This window comes from Oryzias latipes, chromosome 18 (assembly GCF_053564925.1).
Source record: "Oryzias latipes strain Hd-rR chromosome 18, Olatipes_Hd-rR_3.1".
Taxonomy (NCBI): domain Eukaryota; kingdom Metazoa; phylum Chordata; class Actinopteri; order Beloniformes; family Adrianichthyidae; genus Oryzias; species Oryzias latipes.
Window position 1 is genome coordinate 23,379,148 of NC_136254.1, and position 21,104 is coordinate 23,400,251.

A 21,104-nucleotide genomic window follows, 5' to 3' on the forward strand; every position below is an offset into this window, starting at 1 on the left:
ACTTTGTTAAATGTTTCATTCTACTGAGTTCAACAAAATATAAGTGATTAGCTTTTTCTTTTATAATTTATCCCCTTTTGGAGAAAAATAGACAAAAGGAAGAGTCAAAAGAATCAAAGTTTTGAAGCACTCTGAGTCAGGGACTTGGATCATCTTTACTTGGCTTTCAGGCTGTAGGCTGAAAGATCCATGCTGCTGTCTAATTTTACCTTACAACTTTTTTTATGTCAGTTAGAATTTGCAAATGTATAGTCGCAGAAGTGGAATTATCCTTTGGGAACAGGTGTTGCTATATCTGTGGCTGGACATTTTCATGAGTGCAATAAAGCTGTGGGAGTGATGACTTCTGCCATTGAACCATAACTTCATTCAAATGTAGTTTTAAACAATGACAGAGCTCTTTGAATGGTAGCTAAAAAAATTCCTGAATGTCCCAGAGCTCAAGCTCCTAAAACAATGATTTAAAAAACAGGAATGTATTTTGGAAAAATGGTTATGAATGGAAAACTTCTCACATTTAGTCCCCAAATGCACCACATTGAGTAACCTTAGCGCAACAGAGGGTTTGTATGTACTTACAAAAAATCTGCTTAAAACAGCATTGACACGGTCTTAAAGTCCCTCAGTCATCCCATGAAAAAGACAGAAAGCACTTCCCTGTATTACCCTTCAAAATAAAAGTTCCACACAAGCTTACCTGTCAAACTAAAAGCCCAGGATTTGATTCTTCGAAACCTATTTTAGCAGCACTCACCCTGAACCCAGTGCAACATGATGTCTTATGTCAAATGCAGGTGTTCTGCCAAGTCCTGCAGGCCTTGATTTGCATCTCTGCAAACCCCTCAAGCAAACTATTTGTTCAAAAAATCCACATTGATGATTAAAAATGGAATATTGTATTTTGTTATGGTAATTTATGGACATTCAGAGGATCTGCTTTTTTTTAAATTATATTTAAGATAATTTAGTTCTGATAACAAACAATTACCATTTTCCCTCAATGTTTTTTTTGGTAGCTTTTCTCCTCTTGCTATCCTACGATGATGTTTAGCCCTGGAAAATGTTGACATTTGAACACCTGGTTGAAATGAATTTGCTATCGCATGGCACCTGATGCCTGATTTGGTGCTTAAAAGGGAGAAGGTTGACATAGAGACATGTGGGGTGGACATTTATCAGGACCAGAATGATACAGAACTTGACTGAAGCTGCACACATCTGCTTAGGTCATAACGGAGTAAATGACCCAGAAGTCACCTATGAACAGTCCAAGCTTGTAATGAAACTATGGTTAAACTAATTCAATTTTTGTTCTACTTTAAATCTTTCTGCCAACTTCCAAAGGCTTTGCAACAAAAATATTCACAAAGTTTCATTTTTTTCTGGTAGCATAACAAAAAAAAGGAAACTATCTCCACCATTTAAGATTAGTTTCATTTTCCCTTTTTTCTTATTTTCTGCCAGGATTCAAAGATGTTTGGACAAAGTTTTAGTAGAAAGTTACCGTAGAAAATATAGAACAGCTACTCTTTTCAACTGAGAGATTCTCTCAGGAGCTATTGAAGACTCAGAGCATCATAAACTTCATAACCTCTTCAAGCACTACTATAAAGGTTGTGTTGAATCATAACAGTGAGCCTCCCTCCCAGCACTCTGCTTGGTTTCAAAATTGCGGCTCCCAATAAGAATTCTTGTGATCAAAAGGCTGGTGTGGTTTCTGTCCAACCCTACCTCTGCACTAGTGATTTCTGCATCCAGTAATGTTAAATTGGAAGCTGCTGTGGTCTGCTGACCTCACAAATGAAACGTGGCAGTCCCTACATCATGGTCTGCTGTTGGACGCTATGATAGCACCTCACTTTGGACTCAGTCAAACTTGGCATGTTCCCTCTGTATAACTACTTGTTTGCTTTTGTTCATGCTTGTTTTTTCCGTCTCTGTAGATTCTTAGCTCAGCTTAAGCAAGGACAGTTTTATTTACCTGTGAAAGCTGACATAGAGCAACAGCAACGAGACAAATTTAGCAGAAGTCCATCATGGAAGCAGAGTTCTGTCATGTTTTCCTTTTTATCTTCACATAGGTGGAATCGATGTTTCTTTCAATTTTGCCTGTGTGGTTAGATGGATTTATTTCCCAGAGAGGGATGCTAAAAATTGTGTAAAGGTTCTGTATAGCTCCGAAAATATTTAATATGTAAAAAACTATTAGACACATTTTTAGACAAATGGCTCTTTTGTTCCCCCAAATAAATATTTAGTTTTAAATATTAAAAGAAATGGCAAAATCTGACCTATAAGTGCTCCCAGTGGGCTTTTAATTATAATTGTGCCATTTTTAGCCAATATTAAAAAACCTGTGGTTTTCTAGGACATGCATACAGTCCCTCACACGCCCAACCTGACGTTACTGTGGAAACAAAAATGCAGAGCAAAATTGGAGCTATCCAGCCATACAGGTTTGAGCCAGATGTCAACTGAGACTAGGAAAACAAAGACGTACATGAATCTGCCGGTAGTCATCTACAAACAGATGCATCAGAATTGAGCAGAGCAGGGAGCTTGTGGCCCACAATTGCACTCTTTTTTTTTCCCTCCTGATTTACAACTATTTGAACAAATACTCAGAAAATCAGTTTTGAGCTTAATCTCTTTACATAAATCCTCCATTATCAGAAAAAAAGCCACAAGGACCTCTTAAAAACACCAAAACATCATTTTCTTTACCTAAAGGGTTCCCACGCATCTGAGATTAAGCACAGAGACACTCGATTGTTCTGGTTAACCTTTATTTCTAATTCTGCTACTCTTGCAAAAATGGATGAATAAATGTGGAGATTAAGCATAGCTCAGGAAATATTTTAGAAGTAAAAACCATTTAGACACATGTTCAACAAATGGCTCTTTTGCTTTTCCAAAGAAGTATCTAGCTTTAGGCATTAAAAGAACCAGCAGAATCCAGTTTAATGATGCTTTACTAGAGGTGTATTCATCTCTTTAATCACTTTTGATGCTGCTTAACATGATACCCTGATGGTAATGCTTCCCACTGCAAGGAATGTATTCAGAATTTGCAGAATATTAAGCTACCTAATATAATAAAAGTGTGTAAATGATTAACAAAGACTGATTACAAAGGCATGTGCACTTAAAGAAATGTAGTGATCTTCATCTGACCTTATTTTTCCTTCCTTGTTAGAAGGATGGAATCACTTTTTTGGTGCCTTAAATTGTTTGGACTTATGTTACAAGCTTTAGTCTGTACAGACCCCAGAGCTCTTCATACTGTTACACAGGAAGCTAGTTTTTTTTAATAATGTTTTTCTGTGGAGGAATTAATGCAGCTGATAAGCAGGGGACCAAGGATCCCATTCAGTTCATTTAATTCAATCATTTAATTAGTTTTCCATGTGTAATTGCCAGAGATATGTCATGGGACTGCACAGAACCAAATGCATTGGCTCTGATGTGGCATTTCAGTGGGGCACCACTTTCACCCTTTTAACCACCCAGCAGGTTTTTCTGCATCTTCCTGCTCCCTGTCCCATGAGGACTGTTTGATGTATTTGAACACCTAAGTATTAGCTTTCATGATATCTGCATACAGTGGTTTTCTAGGTTATCTTGATCTATTCTTGTAAAAAATAAAAAATAAAAAAGATTTTTTCTTTTAAAGGATTTGAGACCATATCTCCTCCTACTGTCACTTTGTTTGCTTTCACACATCCTTCCCTCGTCTCATTTTCTTCTAAGGTAATTTGGGTTGAGCCTTTCTCCCATCTTCCCTTTCACCCTCAGCCACTCTCCCCGACCTGCTGAGATTTCGGAGGCTTCATATTCATCTAAAAATTCACACTTTCTTCTCCTCTGACTGATTATATCAAGTCTTTCATATTTTCAATCTAGTCTCCATCTATCTTACTTGCCCTCTTACTGTCATCTGGTTGGCTCCCTTCAGCCCTTCTCAATACCCCTCACATCTCAATGCCTTCTTTGTCATACCTGAGGGAAACAACAATGAAAGCTCAATATTATTAGTGCCACCAGGAGAGCGGGGGATAGGGTAAAACGACACAACGACCACTCTAAGCCTGCTTTCTGGTTCTTATTCCGCCTACCTCACTCTTACCACCACTGTACTGCTGTTGCAATCATCCCACTCATAAATATTGCATCAGAATATGCTTTAACATTCTGAGGCAGTAAACAAAGTGTGTTTAGACAATGCTATGCTTCATTGTGTTGCTGTAAGCCATCTAAAGACATTTCAGGATCAGACTGACCTCTTTTCTATTTGTTTCAACTTATTATTTTAAGTTTTGACTACAAAAGATCTTAAATTCCCATTCTGATCATCTTTTAAACAAATTTACCCTGCCTTCCCAGTGGTCTTTTAATTGTGATGTTTTTAGGCAAAATCAAGAAACCTGTATTTTCTTGGATATAGTATCTGCAGCAAGGCAGCTGTTCATTCGAAATTTGCCTCTGACTTGTGGACTTGACTCTCGCAAGCCCACAGCTCTTCACAACATCAACCTAACATTACTGTTGCAACAACAATGGTGAGCAGTATTGAAGCTATACACTCGTACAGTTTTGAGCCAGATGTCAGCTCAGATGAGGAAAACCAAGATCTACGTGTATCCTGTCTACAAGTGGATGTATCTGAATGGAATGGAGCAGAGCAAAGAGCGTGTTTTCTTTATATATGCCCTCCATCATGAGAAAATTCCACAACACAAGGAAATGTTAAAAACACCAAAAACACAATTTTCATCAGTGGGTCTTTAAACAGCTTTGATGTCTTGTTTTGCTGCTAATTCCTGCCATAAATTTTACATTTATTCTTGTTTTCTGTCAGATGAGTTGACTTACTGCTTGTCATACGAAATGCAAATCAAAATATGCTGTTTTTACAAATTAATGAGGGTTTGTTTTCGCCCATCTGCATGCTTTCTGTACCAGAATTTGGCAAGTTAGCGGAGTGTGAGGAAGCACTGCTGTTGAACTCAAAAGGAAACTTGATTTTAGCCCAACGCTCTTATTGTTTCTAGAGGATATCATGATGGGCACCATTTGATCGGCAGATTTAAGTCTCACAGTGTTGATCTTTTCACGGCCCCATTATGCGCACTTCCACATGCTCTGATTGTTCAGTTGTGCAATTTTAGTAACACGGAGCGACTGATTTGAATTATTAACATGGCCCTTCCGCTGTCTTCCCAGTCATCCTTCCCCTCAGCGATTTGCTTGTCCATGCACAAGATGAGCAGTTTAACTGCTGAAGTGTCATGTTGGGAGGAATAAATATTTAAGGGGTTTTGCATGAAAATGGGTTTCACTTTTTCGGGGACATGACATTGAGAAAATGACCTGCGGTTGCCTACGCAGAGAAAAATGACAAGCCGCTATGAAGCATCAGAAGTAGTTTAAAATGAATATTTCGCTTGCTGTAATTTGGTTGATAATGGAAAAGCATGAGTAGAGTTGTCTTACCTATAGATGAGGGTCTCGTCTGCGGTGCAGTTGTACTGTATCTGATACATCCACACAACGTAAGTTGCAGACAAACGCCCCAAATCCCATCGCACTTGAGCCGAGGTGGACGTCACTCCCTGTACCCCCACCATTTTGCCTTCTTCCTCCTCAGCCTCATCTTCCTCCATGCTTCCTCCGTCGGCCCGGTCCCCTTCTGAAGTCTTTCCACTGGCGCCTTCAGGCCCCTCTCCTTCTCCTCTTTTCCCATCCTCTATCTCTCCTCCACGTCCTGCTCCATTGTTAATCCCTCCATTTTTCCCTGTGCTGATATCTGATGAGCCAGGATCAGTCCGTAAAATCCCATTGGTCACGTTTCTGTTAACGCTGCCGGTGTTTCCGCCAACCCCACCTCGATGAGGTAATGGGATTATCTTCAGGTCCACCGTGGCTGTTGCTTCACCTGCTGCATTTATTGCAATGCAGGTGTAAGCCCCATCATCTCGAGCAACTGTCACCAGCATATCCAAGGTGCCGTTGCTGAAAGAGCTGGTCCGGGATGAGTTGGCAACAATGCGATCATCTGGTGAAACCCAGTGGACCACAGGCTCTGGGTCTCCAATGGCACGGCATTTTAAAGTGGCCCGCTGGCCTTCCAGCACCCACAGCTTATGGGTGTGCCGAGTGATGAGAGGCGGCTCACAAGTGAACTCCTCCTCAGGAATTGTCCAGAAATATCTAAGGAAATAAAGTTTCCATCAAAGGGACAATACGATGTCTGATTCTATTGTTTTATAGCTTATTAGAGTGAATATCTTATTTTCAGTGTTTCAGGAGCTTTTGTATTTATTGATAAAGTAGAAAATTGTAATGCTATGTTCACACTGGCAAGTTCTTCAAGCGACCACTTTCGATAAAAAATCTATGTAAATGCGTGTAAATACACGTTTTCTGCTTCTGTGTTCAAAACTCTCACGTTCAAGCATCGCTATGGATGTTTTTAATTCCGTTTTTGGGCTCTACGTACAAAACATGTGGCCACATGTGAACCCATGTTAAAAGTTAAACCAGTTGAACTTTGTCCAAATAGGGGCTCAGATTTGGTAGTGTCCTATCGGTGGCATCCTTTTGAATAAACGAAAAAGGATCTTTGAAAATGAATCCTGGAGGAGAAATTACTAATTGCGGTTTGTGCCTGGCCGAAGTCATTTGACAAAGTGTTTCATATATATCAAAATAGAGCTGTGAAAGAAAAAGCCTGGAGCAAGATTTGCAAGGTGTCCACCACTTCCAGATTTTACACCAAGCCTTTTCCAACTGAGTACATGCTCTAATATCGGTTAGCAACAGTCCAGTTCAAACATGCCCAAATCGCGTTCAATAACCCCCATTCAGCGCATTCTTGAACACGCATCACTTGCCTGGTGTGAACGTAGCATAACACAAAAGCCCCTGTTGGATGAAAAACATTCCTCTTACCTTGCAGCCAGGTGGGCAGGAGTGGCACATGTTTCCATGTCATCTCCACGAGCAAGACGCCTCAACCACAGCAGCTCACAGTTGCAGTGGAGTGGGTTTCCTCCAAAGTTTAGGCTTATGACGGCGTTGTAGGGTGTGGGACTTATGGCACCAGTCTGAGACCTGACAGTAGAAGTGGACAAAACGGATTTATGCTCAGCAGAACCGATGGTTTTATATAATCTTGTAAGCTTATAAGCCCCTTTATTTTCTAATTGATTGTTTGGTGGTTAATGAGGAAGCAGGTTTCCTTTAGCAGACCTATGTGGTGGATTTTTACTTATCCTTCATTTAAAAACCAGAGAGCTCATTTGGTCTGCACTTTTTCGGCTTTTAATGCTGCTGCACTGATTACGGCCTTTTAAATAGCTGAATTAAATAAAGCCTCACCTTCATAGTTAGAGGACGAATCAGGCTTTTAGTTGTGCAACATGATTGGCTAGCACACTTTGGAATAAACATGCTTGGAATGAATTAGGCAAATTTAATCTGCATTGTGTTTTGAGTGTATCTACAGCTCGTGTATCCTCAAATATAATGAAGCAAAGACCTAAATGCAGGAAAATGATATTTGATAATGGAAGCGGTTCTGTTTTTGACCTTCAGTTCAAAGCATAAATAGGATCGGAAAAATTCAACAGAAGCTAAAAAAATAGAGCAAAAACTCAGGAGTAAAGTAAACAGAATTTTTATTTTACATAAAAAGCTTTTGTATTAAATGAAACTTTTAATTTGCCAGATTTAGTCACTAAAGTTGCAATGAGTTTTTACTTTCATAATTACTTTAAAAGATTAAAAATGAGGCGAAACTTTCTTTTTTTGTCTGTTTTGCTTGCAGTGATGTGACCTAGCAACAATTTTTATTGTTTATTATGAAATTAGGATCTGCCTTTGGGCTGAAACAGCCAAAAGAAAAACAAATAGCCATGCTCACATGTTCATATTAGTGCAAACATTAGTTAGAGCAGATTAGGTGGCAAATGGAGTGACACAAAGTTCTGTGGATTGCTTCGATATTATCAGGAATTTCCAAAGGGGCTCTGTGCTGGAACACCACTGATTTCAGAGCACACTGATGGCTCAGCACTACTGATGTGTGCCCTAGAGTGAACCCAGTGAACCACTTCCCAAAGAAACTTAAAGGACAAATCTTAAGAGGTACCTTGCAAACAGAGGATCAGGTGGAAGGGTCCGGAGCCTGTTGGAGGTCATGTCCAGCCGTGCAAGCTTGTAAAGCTCTCCAAACACTCCTTCTGCTATGTTATCTATTAGGTTATGGTCCAAGTTCAAGGTGTGCAGACTGGCCATGTTCTGAATGGATTCCCAGGGTACCCTGTAAGACAAAAGCATCATTTACAACGGTTTATCAGAGGTTATTAATAATATAAAATTTAACTGGCTGGTCCTGTGAGCTAGAGCAGTGGTTCCCAACCCTCTGTCTGTGGGACAGTTGGTACCAGGTCGCAGTGAAAAAAGAAACGACCTACATTTATTCTGTTTATTTATCTAACGCTAAAGGAAGTTTTATTTTTGGAAAGCTACTGGATCGTCCACCACATCTGACTCATTCTTGCCGCATGTAAAGTCGCCCTGTCACGTCTCAAAAATGCATCTGCTACTGTCTTAAAGAGGCTGCGTCAACTGCTAAGTTGAAACCAACAAGCTAGCAAAGCTAACGAAAAACGAATGGACTTTGGAAAGTTTTTTTGAGAAAAGGGCCAGTGAGGAAACAGAAGAGCCTTTTACTTCAAAATTAAATTCGACTGTATTTAACATACAGACGCCCACTTTAGCCTCGTACAGGCCAGCCCGTGAACATTTTGTCTCACATTAAACCGGTCTGTGGCCCTAACAAGATTTAGAACACTGAGCCAGAGACTTGAGATGAGAGAATATTGGTTGGAAGTAAAAGGCAGATTGATGCCTTCAGTTGTTAAATTCCCTCTGTAGTTACATTGATTTCAGGAGTAGCACCTTTAAATTAGCCAGAGTCTACTCTTAGTCCTAAGTGTATGTTCCCCCTCAGAAGGCAGGACCAAGCAAAGACAAAGCCATGCTGATGGACAGTAATGGCTGTAAGGTTTGCACATTAAACCTTTTCTTTCTTTTGGGACCATTGGTGGTGTTCTTTGCATGTGAGACTTTTACAAGGATCAACACATCCTCTTACCATGGCTGAGGGTTTTTGTTTTACAGCAGAGGACATTTTCATGCACACTCAGGAAAAGTATCTCCTAATGAGAAACTATCCCAGTACCTACAGGAGAAAATGGATGAAGACCAAATCTTTACTTCACTCTTTCTTGCTGAGGAGTAAATGTAATGTTTTAAGATTATTCATTGTTCCGTGGAGGTGCTATCAAAACAGGACATGGTCTTCTGGGACTCATAAACTATAGGAATTTATTGTAATTTTGGGAAGTGGGCTCACACATGCTTACATTAGAAGTTAACCAAATCGTAGTCAAAGGCAATTATAAGCTCATCAAAATTGATTGAAATCCCTGAGCTTTCAGTCCTGTCCTCATGTCTCAGCAGTTTGAAGCACTTTCTGCTCAGAGCCGCTGCTGACTAACACACCCTAAAAGGCTGTTGCCATTGTGCTTTGAGAATTTAGGAGCCAGGTTGTCTGCAGCACACACCTTTAGACGCGGAGCTGAGCTCAGGAAAAAAACCCAGACTCTTTGTTTTTATGGAACAAAGCAGAACGCACAGAAGGCGTGGCTGGCCCGTACTCACTTTCTGAGGTTGTTGTAGGACAGATCCAGATCTTCCAGAGTGAGCAGGAAGTCATCGAAAGCCTGTGTGGAGACCTTTACTAGCTGGTTGTTGTTGATGATCAGGTGTTGCAGGTTGACCAGACCTGCCAGGTCCCTTGGCCCAATTGTGGTTAAGCGGTTACCTGCAAACAACCATCAGCTGCTTTAAAGAACCACTCTGATCATCTTTTGATCTATTTAAAAGATTACGATTTAGTCCCCAACCTAACATTGCCGGAGCAACAAAAATGGCGAGTAATATTAAAGCTATCCAGCCATACTGTTTTGCGGCAGATTCCAGCTCAGATGAGGAAAACAAAGACCTACATGGATCTAGTCATCTACAAGCACGCCCAGTGTATTTTCTACATAATGAATAAGTCCTATTACAAATGGAAATTTTTTTGTCTGGTCCTGATTTGAAACAATTTGAATTAATTAATATTCAGAAATGCAATTTTGAGCCAATTTTCGTAATAAAATGTTTCCGTAAGAGAAATACCTCAAGAACACATTAAAAACACCAAAAACATGATTTTTATTGGAGTGGATCATTTAGCTGGTTTATTGTATTGGCTAAGCAGCAAGTGTTGATGCTCACCATCCAGATGTAGAGATCGCAAACTCTCCAGGTCGGCAAAGGCCATCGGTCGAATAAGATGGATTGTGTTCCTTGATAGAGTTAAGTCCACTAATCCACTCATGTTAACAAAGTCATTCCCACCCACTTCCGTTATGAAGTTGTCAGCCAGCCGCAGCTCCACTGTGCGGCGGTCAACATGCGGCGGGACGAAGAGGAGGCCCTTGTCGGCGCAGAGCGTACTGAGAGATTCTGAAAGGTTTCGGCACACGCAGTGGAAAGGACATGCCGAGACCACGCCCCACGTCTCTCCTGCTCCAATCAGAGAAGGCAGCAGGCAGCATGTGACCAGAGCCAGCCAGTGAAACACTGGGAAAGTGACGGATTCCGGAAGGGTTCTCCTCGTAGTCCTGGGACAGGCACAGTGGATAATATGGGATGAGGAGGAGAAAGATGGGATGACAAGATTGGGAAGAAGGGAGAAAGAGACGATGGATGGAAGGAAAATGGAGGGGAAGGTGGATCCCTCAGCTCTTTGTTCAGAGTGGAGATGTGTGTGGGGCAGGTGTGTTTGTCTGCGGGGATTGGGGGATGGGGGGACAGGCATGGTAGAACGCCTGGCTATCCACAGACCTAGAAAGGCAAAAAAAGAAGAAAAAGTTGTGAAAATGGATTCTAGTCTGGTAATATTGATCTGTTATTTCTTTCTGAAATGCATCTGAGGTCTTTGTGCTCCACTCTGACTAGACACAACTAGAAACTCTCGACTATTTACTTCATATTTTAGCTTCTGAAGCAAGAAAAAAAGCTAATTTCTGTGTAAATTCTATCATGTTCTGGACACTTGGATCCACATTTGTTCAACTCTATCATCCTACTCAAAATGAATTATAGTTTTTAAAAAGAAAAATATCTGGTTCTGCTCAAAATGGTTCTGTTTTATTTATGAAAACACACTTGATCAAAGACTATGGTACACAAAAACAGCAGTTGCGAGAAATAACCACCAAGAAGTAAGAATGGCCAAACACCTGCTTCATCTGTTCTCATACAGTCCTCCCTTCATATATTGATCTGAAGAACACAAGACCTTTGTGTTCTTTTGTTGCCCAATTGAACTCGTTGGCAAACTCCAGTTTAATGCAAACTACTGCCACAGCACACTGCCTAGCAACAACATCCCAAAAAACTGAACACAGGCAGTCCCCATGGAAACGGTCACCTAGAAACCTGTAAGAGGGGATCAGAGAAGTGTCGTTTCATAAAACCCTTAAAAAAATACTGCATAGGTCTTGATGTTACATTGGGTCACAGCCCTGTCATCCTTGATTTCACAGCAAACTTTGACTGGAGTGCAGAGGAGGTAAAAACTCGAGCAATGAAAACGCTGGTCCGAGATTTGTTTAACGTTGAAGTTTTGTCAGTGATGGGCTCCTGCCCCGCATTTGGCAGCAGGAATGCTCACTGTGCGGTGAAAATGTAGATGAGATGGTGAGTCAGAAATAATTCTATGTGGAAGTATCTGGAACAAAGAGCCCGGGTTATTATGTATTGATGTGCAGTGAAATACATGCAACCTCATACTTTGAGTAACCACTCCGCATAACCATACATCAGGCTAAATTTGCAGGTTGACACAAATTGCTACTTCAGTTTCCATTAGTCTGTCTCTGCTCTTTCTGCACAAAAACTAGAGAGTTTACCGCGTGTCTCAGAAGTTGATCCAGTGTTGTTGTGGGAAGCTATGTTGGCGCTCTCCTTTCCTAACTGCGCTTTCTTTGATCTATTCTCAGTTAACTCTGCATTTCATCAGGCTCCAGTGTCCCATTTTTGAACCTTTCACTCGAAAAGATAGAGGAAATAAAGAACCCGTGAAATGATTTAACATTTTATCTGACGCTCCAAAATGTTCTCATTTAGAGCGAAGAGAGGGCGTAAAATTAAACAGAATTGCAGCAGATAGTGGAGAAAGATTAAATAGGAGTTACATTTTTAGATCCGGTTAGCAGTTTCTGAAAGGGATCGGCGAGTTTTTATTCCAAAAGACTTAATAGATGAGGATATTAGACTTTTTCTTTTTCTTTTTTAGATTTTGGGATAAGAGAGCTGTTTGTAACCCAAAGAAGTTAAGTTTATGCCGATGTTGAATGGAAACGATTTCCAGAACTTGATGATTCTGATGTTATGTTTACATCAAAGGCAATTTTGCGTGTCACAAATTTGCATCCTCCACCCCTCTTTTGACACGCGTCAAATTGGCTGCACAACGCTCGTCTAAAAATGTTTTTAGAAACTAGGTGCTTGTGGGAGGAGCTACTGTGCAGAGGTTTCAGCCTCTTTGCTGCATGGGAGTATTGACCTTGTATCTGTATATACACAATTCATGGATGATGTTGACAGATCAGGTTTTTAATATTTTGAAGAACTCTACAAAAGCATCGGTAATCATGTCTCTAGATCTGGGTTCATGAAATCATTCAGAGACTCTCCCAGTACGATGAGCTTCACCATCTACTGCAGGAGCTGCATCTGAATGACGGCTGCTTCCAGTGGTACTTCTTTTCTGTGACCTATTTCTGTGACCTATTTTGACGACTATAAAGTTCAGGAGGAGAACAGATTCTCTGTACGACTATACTGCACAGTATGTTGACGTCAAAAGTGTCATAAACAAGGTAAGAATTTGTTATTGTTGTACTACATTACGCCAGACTTGGTTTGAGCCAACTGAAACAGTTTTCTTTGTTATGACTTGCTTATTAACCAAATTAAAAAGGATTTTCCCAAAATTTTTGTTTGTTGTTGTAGTTTGTGATACACAAATAATATATCGACCCGAATCATAACCTTGACCCAAAAAAATAGAAGAGTGAGGAAAGTGAATCATTGCATCCCTATTTGAACATGTATGTATCTCATGAACAGTCAACGGACGACCTCTGCCACGAGAATTGTGTTCGGTCTGAACGTAGTTCATGAAGGTGGTATTGTAGTTGCAGCTGTTTTAAAAGGTGATCAGGGAAAGTGACAGTCAGTCCTTAGAGCAGTCAAAACTGAGAGGAAAAGTGTCGTGTGAGTTGTTGTCAAATGAAGTCTCAATATAAAAAGAATGGACTCCAGTGAAGTGAAATGCCTCTAAATGTGTCTGCTTGATAAACGTCCTTGACAATGAATTCAGTCCAGCTTCCCTTGTTCTTTGCTAACGCTGTTTGTCTCCTTTTTTAGTCTTTTTTTTTTAATCAATTCATTCAGACTTGATTGCCCCTGCTCTTTTATTTTTTTGAGTCATGTCAAAGCCCCCCTGCTGCATCTCATTTTCCTTAACCTGGCCTTTAATTCCCCCCTTCTTTCTAGTGGCCAGATCGTTCTCTCCATGGCTTCCTAAACCTCCTTGTCTTCCTGGTTCACCTTCCATCTCTGAAACTGCCTCTGGCTGCTCTGTAAATTTCCACATTTCCTTTCTTTACGTCTCATTCCCTCTGCCTTTTTTTTCTGTTGTCTGCCCTTGAGGCAACCTGAGTGCGACAATGTTATCAGTCAACGCTCCTCTTCGCCCCCCTCCACCACCTTCTGTGTCTTCTCTTGTCTCCCTGTCGCTTGCTGACTCTGCTGCTGACCTCCACGTCTCCTTGCATCTTTACCTTGTATCATGCTCTTAAAACTCACTTCTCCCCCTCAGACTCTGTGCTCCACACGGTTTTTCCCACCTATTTTTTTTCAAACTCCTCCCTTGCTTTCCTCCCACTTAATTTATCGAACTTCCTCACCCATCCTTCTTAGTCATCTCCCCATCCTTCCATTTTCTATAGTACTGTTTTTTTTCCCCCTCAGATCACACTTCAGCATCTCTCATTCCCTCATCTTTTGCACTTCCTTTAGGAAGAGTTGGAGAATAGATCTCATTTGCAACTGTAGCAGTGCAGCTTGGGAGCTTTTTTCTTTTCTTTTTTTCCCAGTACACACACAAAGTGGGATGTAACTGATCCCTTCACTTGCTGATCGATGTGACCCAGAGATGGATTGCACCCTGTCCAATTCATTTTACCTCACCCTTGTGCTCTTTTCTCTCTCAGTTCCTACGTTCATGCTCCCACTCCACATTAGGTCTGCTCAATTCTTTCCAGAAGTGTCAAATGTACAAGTAATTGTTTTTTATTGCCTTATTTCAACACATTTGTGTGAAGTGGCATATCAGTGGTGCTTTTAGATGGCGTTTTTTGTTTTTATAGTGCAGCAGAGGTGGGTAGTAAAAGCTGCACAATCTTGTGGGGTTTTTTCCTTGCTATATTTGTCCGTTTTAAGGTTTTTTGCTCTGATATAACCAGCGCTTATAACCAAATCGTTTATTCTTTAAATTTAAATCATGAGGTTTGTTTTTTAAGCTGTATTCCATACATTTTTCTACCGAATAGGAAAATATTTATCGAGAAATCCAACAGTTCAAAGTCCTGCTCAAACCATCTTTTGATCCCAGTGGTCTTTTAATTATGATTTTGGCATTTTTAACCAAAATTTAGCAAACCTGTTGTTTTCTAGGACATAGTTTCTGCAGAGCAGCAAGAGTTCATTAGAAAATCCCCTCTTGAGTTGTAGGTGAAGCTTTTGGGTCAGAATAACTCTTCCCCCATTCCCCATCCTTCATATGTTTACACTCATTCCTGCTCTTTTCGCCTTACAACTCCAATCTAACAATATCTCCAATGGTTAATGGAGCTATCCAGCTGTACAGTTTTGAGCAAACACCAGCTCAATTAAGATAGACATGAATCTATTTGTCAGCAAGGAATCGGAATGGAGCGGAGCAGTGAGCTTGAGGCTGCTGATAACAGCACGTTTGTCACTGCTACAAGCTATTTCCTACAGCATATTTTTGTCGTCCCCTGGTTAACAGTGATTTGAATTTTTAAACAAATTACTCAGAAATGCAATTATAAGCTACATTTTCGTCATATATTCCCTTCATGAGACCATGTTAAAAACACCAAAAATACCTTGGACCGGGTCTTTTATCTATTTCTGACAGCTAAAGTGTATAAATTGACAAAACTCTAACTTTAAAAGTACTACTGTGCAGATTAAAATTTAAGATGTTTGCCATACTTCCCCCTTTTTCTTTTGCTAAAGTAGAATAACAGTTGGAAACTCATCTTTCTGATTCACATATTGGTTCATGGTGCTGCTGCAAGACTTTCTCCTCTTGAAATCAATAAATTTCTCATCTTACACGATGTATAGATGCAGCATAAAGGTTTAATGCTGTCCAAACACAAATGTCTGCAGTGTTACTAAAATCTGTTAGAAAATTAACTACATTAAACACGGGGTGTCAGCTAATCACTTAACATATCTGCAATGGATTCTGTTTGATTAAAGCTGGTGTTTTGTTCTGAATTTAGAAAGAAGAAATATATAGTTGGTATAGACGGTGGACATGGTTTCTCTAATCAGATATGTATATTTTTTTAATAGGAAAAGGGTTCCATAAAGAAAACGCAGATAAGGGGGAACAGCAAAAGAGCCAACAGAGGAGATGAGAAACGTTTTTCTTTGGCTTTGAGGTTGAATCTTTCTACTTATTTTTTCCTCTCCTCCTATTTTGGGACATCTTTTGTTGCACTCCCTGAACCTTTAACCCTCCAGAGAGCCAGAAACGGACCAATAGAGTGAAGCAAGGCTGCATGAAGAAAGAGCTGGAGCTGAAAGCGTTGGTGGAAGAAACTGCTCAGTTTCTCATAGCGCTGGAGCACAACTTGGTGCTGTGAAGTTGCACTTAATGTCACCCTAACTTGATAATGTGTTGAGTTTAACACCCTCAGCTCATCCAGGAGGCTCCAGTATAGTTCTGGGAGACTAGGCTTGACTAATCATGGAACCATTAACAGTTGTAAAACATATTTTAGTGTTGCTTCTAAAATAATTTCAAACTAATGCAAAAAGATTCCTATATTAAGCAATGGTTTCTTAAAACTGTTGTAAGTTACTGACTGTAAAAAAAAACTGAATATTTGATGTGCGATGTGATGTGTTGTCATGGTAACAGCTACTGAACCTTCACCAACCTCGCTCTGCTGCAGCGGAGGAAAGTGGCACACAGGCTAAATATTTTGTAAAGTACTAAAGCATCATTTCAGAGGGAAAGTTCACGTCTCTCTGTTTTTTTTTTTTTTTTTATCCAGATGATGAAGCAAACGTTAAAGTCTAGAGTAATTTTCTAGATCACTTTTTATTGCAAGAAATATCCAACATTAACGATGATTATTAGATGTGTATCAACAATTTCTCTAAGTAGCATGACTATTTATGGACATTCTGTTTCAAGCAACAAGGTAAGCTAGACGGACAAAGGCAACAGTGCTACTGATGGAAAAAAAATGTATACTGGCATGTCCATCATAGACCCATTTGAAGGACAGATCTTGTCTGCTGTCTTGTTGTAATAACATTTGTCCACCTATATCCTAAGTTCCTGTTGTTACGGTTACCAACTGGCATTAAGGCCAGCACAATAATGTAGAACATTCAGGCTATGTGACCAGAACTTCTTTTTTAGGTGTCCATTATCACTTTTTAATGGATACCTTGCAGCCAATCAGAATCAAGCATTCGCCCAGATCATGGTATAAAAGGTTTTAACAACCTGCTAACAACAACAGCTTCCCACAACTTTCATGTTTTCACATTAAAGGCTTATTACACTTGAAATCTTAATTTCCTTGTTGGTCTCAGCTTTTAATTCTTTGCAGATCATTATAAATTTCTCTCAGACTGCATGGGTATCTCCTTTCATATTTACAGATCTGTGTACTGGTTTGTGTATTTTTCCATCCGCTCTGGCAAGCCACAAATGCCATTAGCTCATAATCGACTTAAATCAACTTAGGGAATGTTGCAGTGTTTTATAAACAAGGGGATTTGCATTAGCTCTGAAAAGCCACTTATCACCAGCACAGTAATCCAGGGATCCCATTGGGTTGTGGCTGGGACGTTACACTGTTTCTGGGAGAAAAATCTTTAAAAAGAAAAAAAAGTCCTGAAGAAGTTAGCAGAAAGGGGAGAAGAGGAGTGTTGTAATTTACCGATCAGCACTTGATCGTGTGCTAGAGTCAAAACCAGCAGAAACTAGAGCAAGGATCAAACACCTAAGCAGACGTTCGCATGCTGTTTCTTTTGAATGGCGCAAAGCTCTTCTACAATTTGCTTTCACTTAGAATCCGCACTCGATATTAGGTGAGTGCTAACATACCGAAGCAACCACAAGCATACCAAAACAGACTTCCCACACACTCATAATTATAGGGGGCTGAGACACACACACTAGACGAGAAGTAAACGCACACCCACAGAGCCTCCTCTTGCAGCTGCCATGTACTGTAAGCCCACTCATCCTTTTGATACTATTGCCTTTCTGTTGCATTGTCCTTTTAGTCATCGAGAGTGCAGATAAAGCACGCCGAGTGCTATACAAAATGAATATAGAAACAAGTGCAAGAGACTCTTGCATTTGTGTGACGCGCAGTTAAGGGGGGAAGACAAAGAAAATGGGAGAGTAGTGCATAAAATGGAGGAGGTAAAATGAAAGTCTTGCTGTAAAGAGCTGAGGAAGAGGGAATCGAGTTTGAGGAAGATGGGAGGGAATAAGGGATGACGAGTCAGCATGCAGGAATGTATGCCATTAAGCAGACAGGCTAAGAAATATGTAAAGGCGATAAACAGGTGAAGGCCGCCATCCATCAATGTCACTAGGAGGGAGTCTGCATTTGATGAAGGTAAAAGTGGAGGAAGTTTGTTAAAAAATGACTAAGAAATACTAATGGTGGGAGAAGCAGCCAGATCGCAAAGAAAAGAGAAGCATGACAAAGTGGCAAACTAGTGGGTTAAAGAGTGGGAGGATCTTTGAGTTACTGATGGAGGGAAGAAACGGCTTAGACAGTTGAATTTGGAGAATTAAGGCTAGCCTCATTTGTATTCTTCCTGTACCGATGCTCTCTCGGGAGATGGAAGGTAATATGCAGCAAACACACCAGTATAGTTCTCAGATGACTGGACATGAAGTCCACCCTCAGAGAAAGTCCTCTGTCACACACAAACCCTTATTTTTGGACCACACCACATTGTTGCTATCTAACTCATCTGCCTCCTCTGAAGCTAAGGTTTCTATACTTACTGTATTAATAGCTGTTTTCTAAACCATTGGTCGTCAACTCTTTATAGGCCACACACAGCTTTAATATTTTCAGAGACCAACTTGAAGTTCTTGTGGCATCAAAAATTAAACTTAAAATTGCACAACTGAGTATTTCCTTATTTAAATCGTGAATCAGGAGCAGATGAAAAAAGGCAGTTTGAAAATCTTCTAGCAGTGATGTAGGTGCTACAATTGATGGGCCACAAGCTCCCTGCTCTGCCCCATTCTGATGCATCTACTTATGTTAGCTTCGGGTTGCAAGGGGCTGTAAGTTAGCGGGAGAGAGTGTAATCAGAGAGATGATGGGAAATGTGGTAGGGCTTACTCCATGCTAACAGTTCTGACCCATAACTCAAAGGCGGGTTTCTGATTAACTACTGCCGCTTGACACAGATTTTTTGATTTTGGCAAAAAATGGGCACAATCATAATTAAGACCACTGGGACGCTTTAAAAATAGATAAAAGAATGATCGGACTGGGACTTAAAAGGTGTAGTGCATACTACAGAAAAATAAAATGGTATATCCTTCACAAAATGCTGGTATCATCCGCAATTGTCAGGTAAATTCACCTAGACAAAAAATACAGAAAGTAACTTCATTAATTTAAGAATTTTCAATTCTTGCTTGCAAGGTATAACAGATGCTGCAGAGAAACTCCACTAGACTCCTTATCCACGAACTGCTCTTGCCTTGTCTTTTTATTGAGAGTACATAGTGAGGGGTACAGCGTGAAATAATGAATTGCATTCCAACAGGGAAGTAAAGGTGAAAAGGTCATTTGAGGTGTCGTGTCATGAACCCTTTATCTGCAATGGACAGTGTCATTTTAATAACTGCACTCAAGTTTGGGGGAAAGAGCAGGTATGCAAAAACTAAAACGGTTGCTGAGCAGGTGAAAAGGTCACCTTTGAGGAACAACTTGAGTATGCATTAAGGAAAACATTCAAAGATAAACATTTAGGCAAGGATTTCTTTTTCAATAATGTTTTGAACTTTATTAGCAGCGTCCTCCTAATATTAGAGAGTTGGTTGCTGCTTATTATGCAGAAAGGGGTTTGGTGTGTGGGAACACCTGTTGCAAAAAATCCATAATTCAAGCAAAGGCTCCTGGTTTTGTCTGTTAAATGCAGATTGCTTTAATCTTTATTGTTGAAGACTCTTCTTCTGTTTCCTCAGTGCCTCTTTTCTGTGCAAAGAAACTTTCCAAATACTTTTATTTAAAAAAAAAAAATTGAAACATTGAAAGTTCTGCGAGTCTTTTCTCTGCAGCCCAGTAGCGATTGACCCATGGCCCAGACCGATACTGATACTTCTGTTCTATACTATGAAGATGGTTAAAGATGTTAAACTCTCCAAATAGCCTTTGCATACTTGGTGGAGTACTGCAGGAAATCACTGATAAACACTTACAATTTTACGTTTTAAGAGGTTTTACAATCTCCTTCACATCAGCACGCCCACAAAATGAATCAAAGTGCATCACGCAAACTCTGTCCAGCAAACGGTGTACTTTAAAGCGATTAGTCCATAAACACGTCCGTGTACCTTACTGGTTAGGTAAGCTACAGTTCCCCCTCATTTATCACAGGGATACGTTTCCACGAAATAGGATTACAGATCTTTTAAGGTTGTTAACCCCTTCACAACACACTTTTCTCAGACAGACATCAACATGGTCTCATTTTCAATCTGTCAAAGTTCAGTCCAGTATTCTATAACAAAAGCAAAGATCTGCTTGCGATCAACGCATTCTGTACTGGAGGAACTGCACGGAGGAAACGGATTAGCAAGGTCGACAGCCAATCAGGTCGTAGAGCATAAGGTACTCTCGAAAGGAAAACGTACAATGTTACGCTGAAAAAAGTCTGCAACAGTGAAACTTCTAAAGGTTAACCACAATATAAAGAGGGACCACTGTTTTGCATAGAAACTGTGTTCACACTGTAACAAAACTGGTTTACTGCTTACTCTCAGATAAACTGGAACGCTTTTTTTGCTCAAGTGCAGATGATTTTTTTTAACCTTTTTAACAATATTTAGGACAGAGCAGAGTTTCTATTTTACCCAAATGTTCATTTTTGTAAGGGGAAATCTCAACTTTTGTCAGCAAATCCCTAGCTGATGTGATTACATTAGACTTAAACTGCTAAATTTTTTGGAAAACCAAGCTTCCTGTCACAGCAACCATGCGGCCCAGAAAGATTGGAGATTGAAAAAAGTGAGAACTAAACACGTCTGAGGTAAAGGTAGACTTGAACCTTCCTGACTTCTTCACCCTCTAGAGGAGAAATGGAAAGAGGTGATTAAAGGACAGGAGAGTTGTGGTTATTGCAGGTTCAAAGAAGATGAGAGCTGGACTTTTGGTGGAAGCCCAGCTATAGTTGGAACTGGAGAAGATTGGAGGAGTGAAAACTCAAGGGAAATCACAGGAAAACACTTTTGTTTTTTAGTAGAAGAGAAATAGAAGCATTTAAAGAAGAGTAGAGTGGAGTTGGTGCAAGGAGATGGAGCTGATGCTTGAAATAAATTCTGGAAAAACTCGTAGTTTGAGAGAGAAATGTTGTTGAGTGAAACAGAAAGTTGGAGA

The 21,104-nt window shown here is 40.2% G+C and overlaps 2 protein-coding genes across 4 annotated transcripts in view; one reads left to right on the forward strand and one right to left on the reverse strand.

Annotated features, from left to right (window-relative positions):
* The window catches only part of pcxb (pyruvate carboxylase b), a 355,470-nt gene that overhangs the window by 233,509 nt on the left and 100,857 nt on the right, over nt 1-21,104 (forward strand). The gene's annotated exons all lie outside the window — the stretch shown is intronic.
* LOC105356388 (leucine-rich repeat and fibronectin type-III domain-containing protein 4) overlaps nt 1-21,104 on the reverse strand; it is a 43,954-nt gene that overhangs the window by 9,778 nt on the left and 13,072 nt on the right. For both annotated transcript variants that reach the window (XM_011487394.4, XM_020711620.3), the window contains exons 3-7: nt 10,351-10,962; nt 9,730-9,892; nt 8,153-8,323; nt 6,952-7,113; nt 5,494-6,210 (exon numbers count right to left, since the gene is read on the reverse strand). In XM_011487394.4, the coding sequence (XP_011485696.1) occupies nt 5,494-6,210; nt 6,952-7,113; nt 8,153-8,323; nt 9,730-9,892; nt 10,351-10,936 (1,799 nt within the window). In that variant the 5' untranslated portion in view covers nt 10,937-10,962. The remainder of the gene's footprint in view (nt 1-5,493; nt 6,211-6,951; nt 7,114-8,152; nt 8,324-9,729; nt 9,893-10,350; nt 10,963-21,104) is intronic.